Below are 12,264 nucleotides of genomic sequence, written 5' to 3' on the forward strand. Positions count from 1 at the left end.
AAAATAATAACTGCAGTGATCGGAAAAATTCAAGACCCTCAGATCCCGTTCCAAATCACGCACGGCGGCTGCAAACCGGAGCCGCAGGCCAGTTTCCCCGGCTAATGAACTAATCATCGGGGGATGGGAACGAGGCGGCCTCCGTTAGCGTCTGGGCGCCGCTGTATAAAGTGTCATACGGCACTTCCTATCACTTTGAGCATTCTTCCTCATTGAAACCAATCGGAAAGATGGTAAAAGATCCTAAAACCCTAGAAATAGACAGAGACACGAATTGGGAAGAGAGGAGAGACTGCGGGAATACAGACAATGACCAAAGCGACATGCAAATTCGGAGGACGAGAGGGGTTTATATAGGGAAGGTGAAGATGTTTGTAGAACCCTAATTGCCGCATGGCCTTTGTTTTGGCGGGTTGGGCTCTAATTTGGCCCAATTTTTCATTTTTTTGTCTTTCATTAAAAGTAGATTATTTTAATTTACTTATAATACTTACATATATTTAATATAATCGTCATTGTAAAACTTTACCCATATAAAAAAAAATAACAAAACAAAAATTGCAAGATTTCTCTGCCCGTTTCTAATCGCTTGGCTGCCACCTCCGATCGATTGCCTAGAATTCATCGAACACTTATCCTCTATTTTTGTCGGATCGACTGTCACTTCTAGATTTATATTTAACACTTTAACTTTGAACAGTAAATCACATCATGTTATAAATAAGGAAATTTTAACGAAAAACTCTTGGTACTGTTCATTTTAACGAAAAACCATATTTTTACACTAAAAAGTCAATCCTGATACTATTCACTTTACATTTTATTTTATCTTTATCGTTAAAACTCAAAGCTTTCAAACATTTTTCATTAGTTTTTCTTATAAACAATATAATTTTGAATCCTCCTTTCTATAGTTTATTAGTTTAGACGTTCTATAAAACTATTGGGCTTTAAAAATTGGGCTGAAGAACGGATCCTGCAGGTCCACCCGGCCGGCCAGAGGGCGTTCGTTGCAAACAGGTTTGAAATTTTCCAGCGCATTGCTGTCTCTGAACGCAAGAACACAGTGGAGAGAGACGACCGACCAAACGAAGCAAATTGTGGTGGTTGCCGGAACGGCGTTGTTTGGGTGGCGCGGCAATGTCGATGGGGACTGACAGCACTTGGGTTGGGAAGAAACCGCTGCGGCGCATCGGTGGCATGTCCGACGCCCTCTCCATCGCTTCGGATCTCGGCTTCTCCGTTGCCGCTCCTCCTACTCAGGCAAACCCTCGCTCTCCTTTCTGCACATATCTATGTCCTCCATGCCCAATTTCACTGTTTGGCTAGTTTGGACTTCGAATTAGCTCCAACCCATTGTGCTTTTACTCCCCATGTTTCAGCTTTTCCTACATTTTCCAGATTTCTGAGCTTAATTTTGAAAACCCAGTTGGAATTAAATAGTTATATGTTAGTGGAAGAAGAAAGCTGATTACTTGGTTAAGTTTGTGATGTGGCAGCTTCCTGATTTGAATTTCAGAAAAGTTTGAATTATACTTTTTTGATGTAGGAAGAGCTTCAGAACTTGTCCAGTAGTACTGGTGAAAAGGGTGATGACTTGATAAAGGTTCTAAGGGACCTTACCTCTGTACAGAGAAAAATAACCGATCTGCAAGTTGAACTCCAAGGGAGAAAGGTGAGCTGCTGGAGTCTCTTCTTTCGTGTTTCGAGTTTGCGAGGTTATCTTATCTGTTGAACTGGCTTGAGATTATATTGTCTGTAGGATGATAAAAACGTAGCACATTTGACACATGCGAGTGAAATGGAGAAGAAGTGCGAAACTTTAGCAAGGATCACTACCATTTTGAAAGATGTGATTCAAAATAAGGTAACTCGTTGTGGTACATTGTTGTGTGTTGTTTTGTTATTGTAGTACATCTGTAATATCAAATGAACCATAGCATCTCTTTTTAAGCAATTGTTGCCTTTCCTATCAAGAATACGCTTTTGTATATATGTCCAGGCTAGTAGTGTTATAAACTGATGCTTTGGTTATCATATTCTTTGAAAATTGAATTCTGGTGGCATAGAAGAAAAAATTTAGTCTTATCATTCGTTGAGTTCCTTTTTATGCCGCCTAGATTTTTGTAATGTAGGGCATAATGAATAGTTGACGTAGCTCGTATGCATGTTTAACTCTTAATAACACCCCCCTTTAAATTGTTTCTCAATAATACCTCTGTATTTATTTTGTTTCAAATCACTGGCAGGATCGCATCATAGCCCGTCTTCAACAACCATATTCACTCGATTGCATTCCAGTAGAAGCAGAGTATCAGGTTGGTTATGGTTTGAATTCATGTAGGTTGTCTTGTATTTTACATTCTAGGCTACGATTATATCGGCCATTTTTTTTTACCAGTCTAAGTGTTTGTTACTAAATCCGTCTTATTTGGAAGGAGTTTAGATTCATCAAAACAACTGTTAGGAACTTGGGACAAACTTAATCATATGTCAAATTGTAAATTTTGCAATAGAAAAGTATGAACCATTTGTTGTTAGCTGTTGTGGAAATATAAATCTGGGATGGACTGCTACAGGACTATTTGTATTTCTTGTGAAAAGACTGTTTTCTTTATGTTTGTGGAATCTTTCGCTCGGGCCTCTGCAGAAACAGTTCTCTGAATTATTGATGAAGGCTGCTGGTGATTATGGGGCCTTGACAGCATCAGTTGCAGATTTCCAGTGGAGTCAGACATTTAAGGAGCCTCCTTCTGTTTGGGGGGTATGATTGCAGAAGCTTTTCGTTTCTAAATTACTGAGAATGCATGTAGCATAGTAGTTCTTGTTCCACGTTATTTGCTTCAATTTTGAGAATATTCCTGATGTTGCTTTGTTTATAAGTTATAAGACATTTGGTTGTGGGCAACTACAGAGTATGATACTGTTACAATTTGCTGATAATATCACTAAAGGAATTATTTGCTAATTAAAGACGCGGAGTCAAACATCAAAGATCTTTTAAGGATTTATATCTGATCTACCATGTACTGCGATCAGGATGTGCGAACCCAGAATGCAGATATATAGAACTTTTACGTTGGGAAAGTACTTGTGCATGATGTTATCTTCATTTTGTATAACTGACGCAGGAAATGCTTCGTCCAATTCCTGTGGCCTTAGCATCATGCACCCGGTTCTTTGAAGCAATGTCTGCCATGAGGGAATCATTTTCAACACTTCAGCATCTCAGAGTTGGTCATACTGATGCGTCATCACCTATAACACCAGGCAAGGATTCTTCTCGAAGAATACCAGGTGATTCCGAATGCGTAACTCCACCTCCTTGGAGAAGTGAGCCAAGCTTTGATGACTTAGCTATGAGAAGCTCAAGAAAGCCTGAAGTCGAGCATCAAGAATCAGAGGATGAAAACAGTGGGGTGGATGGAGCAAGCCACAGGAGATTGTCATGGCCTCCATCAGTTAAAAACAACGGTGTTTAGTCAGACTGACATTCGTTGCCTGTGACTCAGTGTATGTGTTTGTGTGAAATAGTCATTGTAATAGGCCTCTGCAAAAAAAAAATTGTGTGGAAATGTTTTGAGTTAATCCCGCCAAACTTATGTTCCTTTCGTAGGATTTGATAGGCATTTTTGTATCACGAGCAGATTTCGTTGGGTTTTAACAATTGTTGTTAATGAGGTTTGAGCTCGAGAAGTGGAGGTTGAGTGTTGAGTGTCGATAAACCAAATGATCATGTGAGGATCTTGTTATTCTTTGACCTTGTAAAAATGAGATATTCAGAAGTCACCACCAAGTTCTCAGTAGCTCTATACAATTATACTGTCAATTCTCAACGGATCAGCCAGGAACTCCAGGAAGGTTCTCTCAAAGTCCCTTTCACATTTTAGGTATTGACATTGAAGTTGGGAAGTGATTTTCACGTAATACTTTTAGCTTCTCACAAACTCCAAATCAAACATAACAGATAAAATTAAACAGACTTGTGCGAGAAACTAAAAATACTTTAAGAATGTACGTAATGTTGACGTCTACAACATTTTTTTCGTAATAACTAATCACGTTACTGGTATGTCTTATCAAATTAAACTTTACATAAACAGGAGTTAAAAAAATAAAATTAAACGAGAGCTATTATTAGCACTCGAATGATGTGGTTCTACACTACTACTGTTATATGTGCAATATATTTCTTCAATAAATAAGAAAAATCTTAGGGCATGTTTGGTACTTTACTTGAATCTAACTTTTTAAACTCATAAACAATTTTCAAGTTTTAGGCCTTAAAAACGTGTTTGATAGGACGATTTTCAAAAACTGAACTCAAGACTAACTCAATAATATAGTTTATTCTTTAAAAATATAAAAAGTGAGTTTTTAGAATTTTTAAACTTAAACTTAGTCCTTTATTTTTCTCTCCCTCCTCCCCTCTCACTCCAAATCTCTCTCTCTCTTTTCTTCTTTCTCTCTCCTTCAATCCGCTCTCTTCATTCTCTCGGTTCTTTCTCCCACTCCTCTTCCTATCTATCTCGTCTGATCCTCTCTCTTCTTTCTCTTTCCTTCAATCATCTCTTATTTTCTTTCCTCTTCTCTCCTCTTTCTCATTCTCTTGTGACCCCCTCTTTTTAGATCTCTTTGTCTAGTTTAAGTCGTAAAATTTAAAAATTTTAAATCGCAAACCAATCAAGTTTTTAAGTCTTAGAGAAAATTATTTTCAAGAAATGTTTTGAGAAATGATAAAAAATTTCAAATAGGATACCAAACAGGCCCTTATTTATTTAAAATATTTTCATATGGCATTGGTTGCATCCTGTGCAGTTCGTGCGTGAAAATGAAAGATCAAATGCAAATATTATGCGCCCATCTCAATGTGTTGTAGGCTGTAGCAACAAATGCATATAACTTCGCCGCGTTAAATGTTCTAAATTATGCATGCACCTTTCACATCTCCCACCCTAAAAAGATGTACTCCCTTGTGGCCCAAAACGAGGTGGATCCCATCCGAATTCATTTTGTGAAAACATCATAGTCATTCATCGTTTATCGTGCTGTTATAAATTATTTGACTTTTTAATTTACAATTAAACACAAATAGTATCAAATAAAAATAAAATGCACGATGTACGATAAACGATTAGGATACATGAATTCCTAGAATCCCTACAAAGTGGATCGGAGAGGATCTTCTTCCAAAAACGAGGAGCTATAACTTGGTCTGGAGATGGTAATGGTTTGTGTTCGGGTTTATCCATATTGTGTTGTATTCATGTCGAATCATGAGTTGATCAACAAGTAAAACGATACGTAAATTAATACCGTGCAAAAGTAGCATACACGTTAACCCATATAAGAGTCTCAAACACACTACGCCAATTATCATACAATCAACTACACCAAAATAACACATTGAAACAATTCCAATACCTTAACGTGCAACAACAGAAAATCAAAACTTATGTGACCGATTGAAAATTATCCCAAACTTAAGAGCATCTCCAAAGGAGATGTCAAATTTTAAATATAAAATTTGAATTTGACAGCCTAGGTGGCATTTTGATATCTTTTAAAATTTTGCTCTCTACCGGTATGTCAAATTAAATATTATTTTATTACACTATTTTCTTTTCTTTTTGTTTTATTAAATTATTATTTTATGCCCCTTCTCTCTCTCTCTCTCTCTCTCCCCCTCTTTCTCTCGGATTTGGATCCTCTCCGAAGCTAATGGAGAGGATCATCATGATCAATTATCGTGCGTCGTTGAATTTTTATTTAACGGTTATAAACAAGGAATCCCTTTAAAGTTATGATAATTGTAGCCGTTAAGATAAAAATTCAACGATCTATGATAATTGATCAGGAGGATCCCCTCCGTTAGCTCAGGAAAGGATCCAAATCCCTTTCTCTCTCACGCAATGACACTTACAGTCACTGACATCCATCCACTATTATCAAGCGAACATCTAGATAGAACCTCTCTCTCTCTCTACCATGAAGATGATGAGGTTGCTCCTAATCTCAGTGACAGTCTCTGCCATTGTCTCAACTGTGAACTATTCTTGTACCCCGTAAGACCTAGGAGCACTTCAATCCATCAGAACCAGACTCACCGATTCCTCATTGGGAATCTTCAACTTCTGGGTCGAAACCGATTGCTGTGTACACTGGTATGGGGTCAGCTGCGATCCCACAACCGGCAGAGTCGTCAACATTAATCTCCGAGGCGAATCGGAGGACCCCATACTCACGAAATCCAGTCAGTCCGAGTTCATGTCAGGATCGATCTCGTCCCAAATTTGCAGCCTCGACCGCCTCACCACCCTCGTTCTCACCGACTAGAAGGGAGTCACCGGCGAGATCCCCCAATGCCTCACCACCCTCTCCAACCTCCAAGTTCTCGATATCGTCGGAAACAAGATTTCGGGCGAGATTCCGATCGATATTGGCAACCTCAAGATGCTCAGAGTCCTCAACCTCGCCGATAACCAGATTTGATAAAAAAAATTAATAAAAAAATATTTGACGTTGTTGTCAAATTTGACAGAAGAGAAGAGCTCTATTCCATGTCATGCCACATTAGCTTTGACTTATCGGTTGAAAGATATTACAACTGTCTTTTTTTACTATTAATGCTAATTTGAACATTTTGACATTTCCTTTGAAAATGCTCTAAAAAACGTAAAATGTAGTGCACCCATTTTTGTACGGATTTCAAGTTATATAACACTTCATGTTAAAAAATGCAAGCTCTAACTACAACTCATGAGCTTTATCAAGTAACATAAAATAATAATGTTTATATATTTAGTGCATGTTCGATCTTCATCGATCCCTTCTTCTTACCATTTTACCATTAATGTTCGATCTCCACCAATCTCTTCTCCTTATCACTTAACCATTAACCCATTAATGCTAAACGATTGAAGCTGCATTTATTATGCTCAAAGAGTCAAGCTTATTTTTAGTTGAAATAAAATTGATAGAACAATTGAAAACTATGAATATTATTATATCAACGTCATCCATGAAAAATAACATTGTTGCCTTCGCAGCTCAGAAACGAACCACCCCAACTTCAACATTCCTCTATACAAATATACAATTATTAACCAAGTTTGTCAAATATTACAAAATCAATCGAATTATCAAAACAACCTAGACTCTTTGTAATGGAGAGATTTTTTCATGTGACCGGAACACGTTGGTCATTAGATGAATGGAAAGACAAACAAAATATTATATACTTTTGTAACGTGAGACATTTCAAAAAATACCGTATTAACTTATTTATTTCTTGCCATGTATCCCTGTTTTCTCTTTCATCGCATTATTTGTGTGATCAGAAAACCAACACGTATCTTATATAGATATATGACAGCTCATCATTCTAGTGCGTACCAAATGTAGATAAACGGGCCCCGCGTGACAGATCAGCTGCCAGCAAGTTACAGAAAAGATGAATCATCATCCAACTTCCAATAACATGCCTCATGCATGGCCCTTGACAGCTTTCTCTGTTTTTTTATTTTCCTTCCTTTCAGAAATTGAGGATTTGGAGCGGAATTGGATCCTCTTCTAGTCCGAGACAAAGCTTTGGGATATCTATTAACATAAATTGTTAAACTTTGATTAAACGGTTATAATTATTATAATTTTTAGAAAAATATTTTTATTTGTAATTGCTGAATCAAAATCTAACGATCCATATTATTGGATCAGGAAGATCCCGATAATTTTATTCCAAGATGATCCAATTCCATTTGGAGCCACTTGCTTCCCCCATCATATGAAATTATCCACATCCCCGGCACATGAACGTCACACTGCATCTCTGGCCTTGCCACGAAATCAGAGGTGTTCGGTTCAGATGCGGCCAAGGAGTTCGCGGGTCCCGCTGTTAATCATTGTAATTCCTGATCGTGGTGGGGTCATGCACTATGAAAGGATAGTCTACGGTGCAGCGGCCCACAGGCTAGCCAAGAAAGGCCGCATGTCCATGCGGAAAGTCAAAGGTTCAAAACGCTCCATGGTCTAACCAAAGTTACACGGTTTTAAATCTGAACGGTTGCTTTATTTGAATAACTAAGCAACGGTTGAGATTCTTTTTTGAATTCTCTAATTTATGGGAGAGAGGATACAAATTTGGGATGACACATTATCTTGTTATGTTTGATTCTAAAAAGGGCGGGTGGATTTGAGTTTTTTGGTTTTCTCCTCTAATGTAAAAACTTTATATTCTTATATTTTACATTTTAAAATTTGAATCCTTTCAGTTTTTGACAATTTAAGTATTCGTATCGAAGATGATTGAAGTCAAAACTCGATTCTTATTTTACCTTAATTAAATAACATTTTTCGATGTTGAGCTCGAGAAGTAGAGGCTAAGTGTTGAGTGTCGATAAACCAAATGATCATGTGAAGATCTTGTTATTCTTTGACCTTGTAAAAATAAGACATTCAGAAGTCACCACCCAATTCTCAGTAGCTCTATACAATTATACAGTCAATTTTCAACAGATCAGCCAGGAACTCCAGGAAGGTTCTCTCAAAGCCCCTTTCACATTTTAGGTATTGTAGTTGGGAAGTGATTTTCACGTGATACGTTTAGCTTCTCACAAACTCCAAATCAAACGCAACAGATAAAATCAAACAGACGTGTGTGAGAAACTAAAAATACTTTAAGAATGTACATAACGTCGATATCTACAACACTTTTTTCGTAATAACTAATCACGTTACTGGTATGTCTTATCAAATTAAACTTTACATAAACAAAAGTTTAAAAAAAATTAAATTAAATAAGAGCTATTATTAGCACTCGAATAATATCGTTCTACACTACTACTTTTATGTGTGCAATATATTTCTTCAATAAATAAGAAAAATCCTACTTATTTAAAATATTTTCATATGGCATTGGTTGCATCCTGTGCAGTTCGTGCGTGAAAATGAAAGATCAAATGCAAATATTATGCACCCATCTCAATGTGGGGTAGGCTGTAGCAACAAATGCATATAACTTCGACGCGTTAAATGTTCCAAATTCTGCATGCACCTTTCACGTCTCCCACCCTAAAAAGATGTACTGCCTTGTGATACGTAACAAGGGAATTGGATCCCATTCCAATTCCCTTTGTACGGATTTTAAAAATCTTCACATCTTAGCTATTTATCGTGCATCGTACGGTAAAAAATCATTTGATTTTTTTTATTTAAATTAAGTATAAATAGTATCTGACGAAAATTGATCGCATAATGTAGGATGAACTGCTAGTATATGGGGATTCCTAGAATCCCCACAAAGTGGATAGAGGATCCTCTTCCAAAAACGAGGAGCTATAACTTGGTCTGGAGATGGTAATGGTTTGTGTTCGGGTTTATCCATATCGTGTTGTATTCATGTTGAATCATGAGTTGGTCAACAAGTAAAACGATACATAAATTAATATCGTGCAAAAATAGCTTACAAGCTAACCCATATAAGAGCCTCAAACTCATAACGTCAATTATCATACAATCAACTAAACCTAAATAACACATTGAAATCATTCCAATACCTTAACGTGCAACAACAGAAAATCAAAACTTATGTGACCAATTGAAAATTATCCAAAACTTAAAAGGTGTGAATTGTAGTGCACCCATTTTTGTACGGATTTCAAGTTATATAATACGTCGTGTTAAAAAATGCAAGCTCTAACTATGACTCACGAGCATTCACTCAAAAGTTCAAGCTCGAACTATTGCAAATGACGTTTTACAAAGCCACGTAAAATAATAATATCTATATATTCTAGTGCATGTTCGATCTCCATCGATCATTCTCTCTACCACTTAACCATTAACTCATTAATGCTAAACAATTGAAGCCGCATTTATTAAGCTAAAAGAGTCAAGCTGTAGTTGAAATAAATTTGATTGAACAATTGAAAACTATGTATATTATTATATCAACGTCATCCATCAAAAATTAATGTTGTTTTCTTCGCAGCTAAGAAACGAACCACCCCAACTTCAACATTTCTACATACAATTATTAACCAAGTTTGTCAAATATTACAAAATCAATCAAATTATCAAAACAACCTCTCCTCCTCCTCCCAATTGACACGTAATTACCATAACCAAGTGCCACCACCAAACTTTTAGACTTCTCGTAAAGAAGAAAATTTTCCGTGTGACCGAAATACGTGAGTCATCAGATGAATAGAAAGACAAACAAAAACACATATTATCAATAACGCAGACACACGTATCTTATTTTGATATATGACAACTCATCCTTCGAGGTGTACAGATCCTCTCCGAATCTAAAAATAGAGAGCCTAATGATTAAATGATCTGGACAGTTAAAATTTGATCTAACGGCTACAAATATTATAACTTTTAGAGAGGCTCCTTATTTGTAACCGTTGCATCAAATTTTAATGGTTCGGATAATTTGATTCTTAGGCTCTCTTTTTTTAGATCCGGAGAGAATTGTACTCTCCTTCGAGTGCATACCAAATGTAGATAAGCAGGCACCGCGTGACAGATCAGCTGGCAGCAAGTTACAGAAAAGACGAATCATCATCCAACTTCCAATTAACATGCATCATGCATGGCCTCTGATACTTCTATTTTTTTTTTCTTCGGAAATTATCCACATCCCCGGCACATGAACGTCACACTGCATCTCTGGCCTTGCTCTATTATTTACCTAAACGACGGTTTCGTTCCAACGGCTGCCTGGGCCCTACCACGAAATCAGAGGTGTTCGGTTCAGATGCCGCCAAGGAGTTCGTGGGTCCCGCTTTTAATCATTGTAATTCCTGATCGTGGTGGGGTCATGCACTATGAAAGGATAGTCTACGGTGCAGCGGCCCACAGGCTAGCCAAGAAAGGCCGCATGTCTATGCCAAAAGTCAAAGGTTCAAAACGCTCCATGGTCTAACCAAATTACACGGTTTTAAATCTGAACGGTTGCTTTATTTGAATAATTAAGCAACGGCTGAGATTCTTTTTTGAATTTCTCTAATTTATGGGAGAGAGGATACAAATTTGGGATGACACATTATCTTGTTATGTTTGATTCTAAAAAGGGTGGGTGGATTTGAGTTTTTTTGGTTTTCTCCTTTAATGCAAAAACTTTATTTTCTTATATTTTACGTTTTAAATTTTGAATCCGTTCAGCATTTGAAAATTTAAGTATTCGTATCAAATATGATTGAAGTCAAAACTCAATTCTTATTTTACCTTAATTGAATAACAATTTTCGACGTTGGCATAGGAACACGCTACACCTACGTACACCATTTTAAGGTTTTACCAACCAAAGTCAACTTTGCTACGATTCTGACTCTATCCAAACAATACCATTGCCGGCTACTCCGTTGGATAGCAACCACATTCCATTTCGATCCTTCCTTTTAGTTTTATTAACTTTCTAACCCTCAAAATTTTAATGTTACGTCACTTTGATCATTCTGTTAAATCTACTAGTTTTTCCGTTTAATCAGTTACAAAAAATATGCTCACTCACACCATATATGTGTTGTCCGGCTGTCAGCCTTCGCTTTTATTCTTTCAAATTGGACTTGGAAACTTGGAAATTCAAAATTGGGTTGGAAAAAAAAAAAAGAAAAGAGAAATTGTGATGCACGCCTTCACTTTTGGATGAAGTATAAGAAGAAACTATAAAGTATATAGTATATACCCACATATAAAGTCTTGAAATTTTTTACTTTGGTTATTAAAATTGAACGAGAGAGGAAGACAAGAAGACAGTGAAAGAGAACATGAGAGTGAGGAGAAAAGGAAGAGAGGTTGTATTTTATTTTTATTTTTTAAATTAGAGATGATAAATTTATATGTAGGTGAGGTTTAAAAAAAACAATTTTGTTTTGTGAAATTACGTTATTGTCTTTAATTTTTTATTGTGATAAAAGATAAAGATATATTATCTCCCTCTTTTGATTAATAAAGAGAATTTCATTAATATAATTTTGGATATCCACAGCCGTTAATTTTCGATCGTCCCATTTAGCCTCGAACCTTTTTCCAGGCCTATCAAAGCATATGGTGTTTCTAATTTATAAAAGAAAAAAAAAATAAAAGACACCACGTTCTCTCTTCCACATTTTTTCTAGAATTCCTCTTTATATATATATATATATATATATATATAAATAGTTTATATTTACACGTAAATGTGTGGGCTCCGTTAAATATGAGAGGACGGTAAAAATCAAAACTCATAAAATTCAAGGGCCAAAGCAAAGAACAAAC

The 12,264-nt window shown here is 36.4% G+C and overlaps 1 protein-coding gene and 1 non-coding gene across 2 annotated transcripts; one reads left to right on the forward strand and one right to left on the reverse strand.

Annotated features, from left to right (window-relative positions):
- Window positions 1-151: 151 nt before the first annotated feature.
- LOC137741246 (small nucleolar RNA U49) lies at window positions 152-218 on the reverse strand. Its single transcript, XR_011069273.2, has one exon. It is a non-coding gene; the product is annotated as a small nucleolar RNA U49 (small nucleolar RNA).
- A 746-nt stretch (window positions 219-964) lies between these two features.
- On the forward strand, window positions 965-3,789 carry LOC137740890 (AUGMIN subunit 2). Its single transcript, XM_068480694.2, has 6 exons — window positions 965-1,263; window positions 1,550-1,675; window positions 1,763-1,867; window positions 2,250-2,318; window positions 2,651-2,764; window positions 3,132-3,789. The coding sequence occupies exons 1-6, from the start codon at window positions 1,141-1,143 to the stop codon at window positions 3,480-3,482; spliced, it is 888 nt and encodes a 295-aa protein (XP_068336795.2). The 5' UTR covers window positions 965-1,140; the 3' UTR covers window positions 3,483-3,789.
- The last annotated feature ends 8,475 nt before the right edge of the window (window positions 3,790-12,264 follow it).

The sequence above is a fragment of the Pyrus communis genome, chromosome 9 (genome assembly GCF_041283825.1).
Source record: "Pyrus communis isolate YQ-2024b chromosome 9, ASM4128382v1, whole genome shotgun sequence".
NCBI lineage: Eukaryota > Viridiplantae > Streptophyta > Magnoliopsida > Rosales > Rosaceae > Pyrus > Pyrus communis.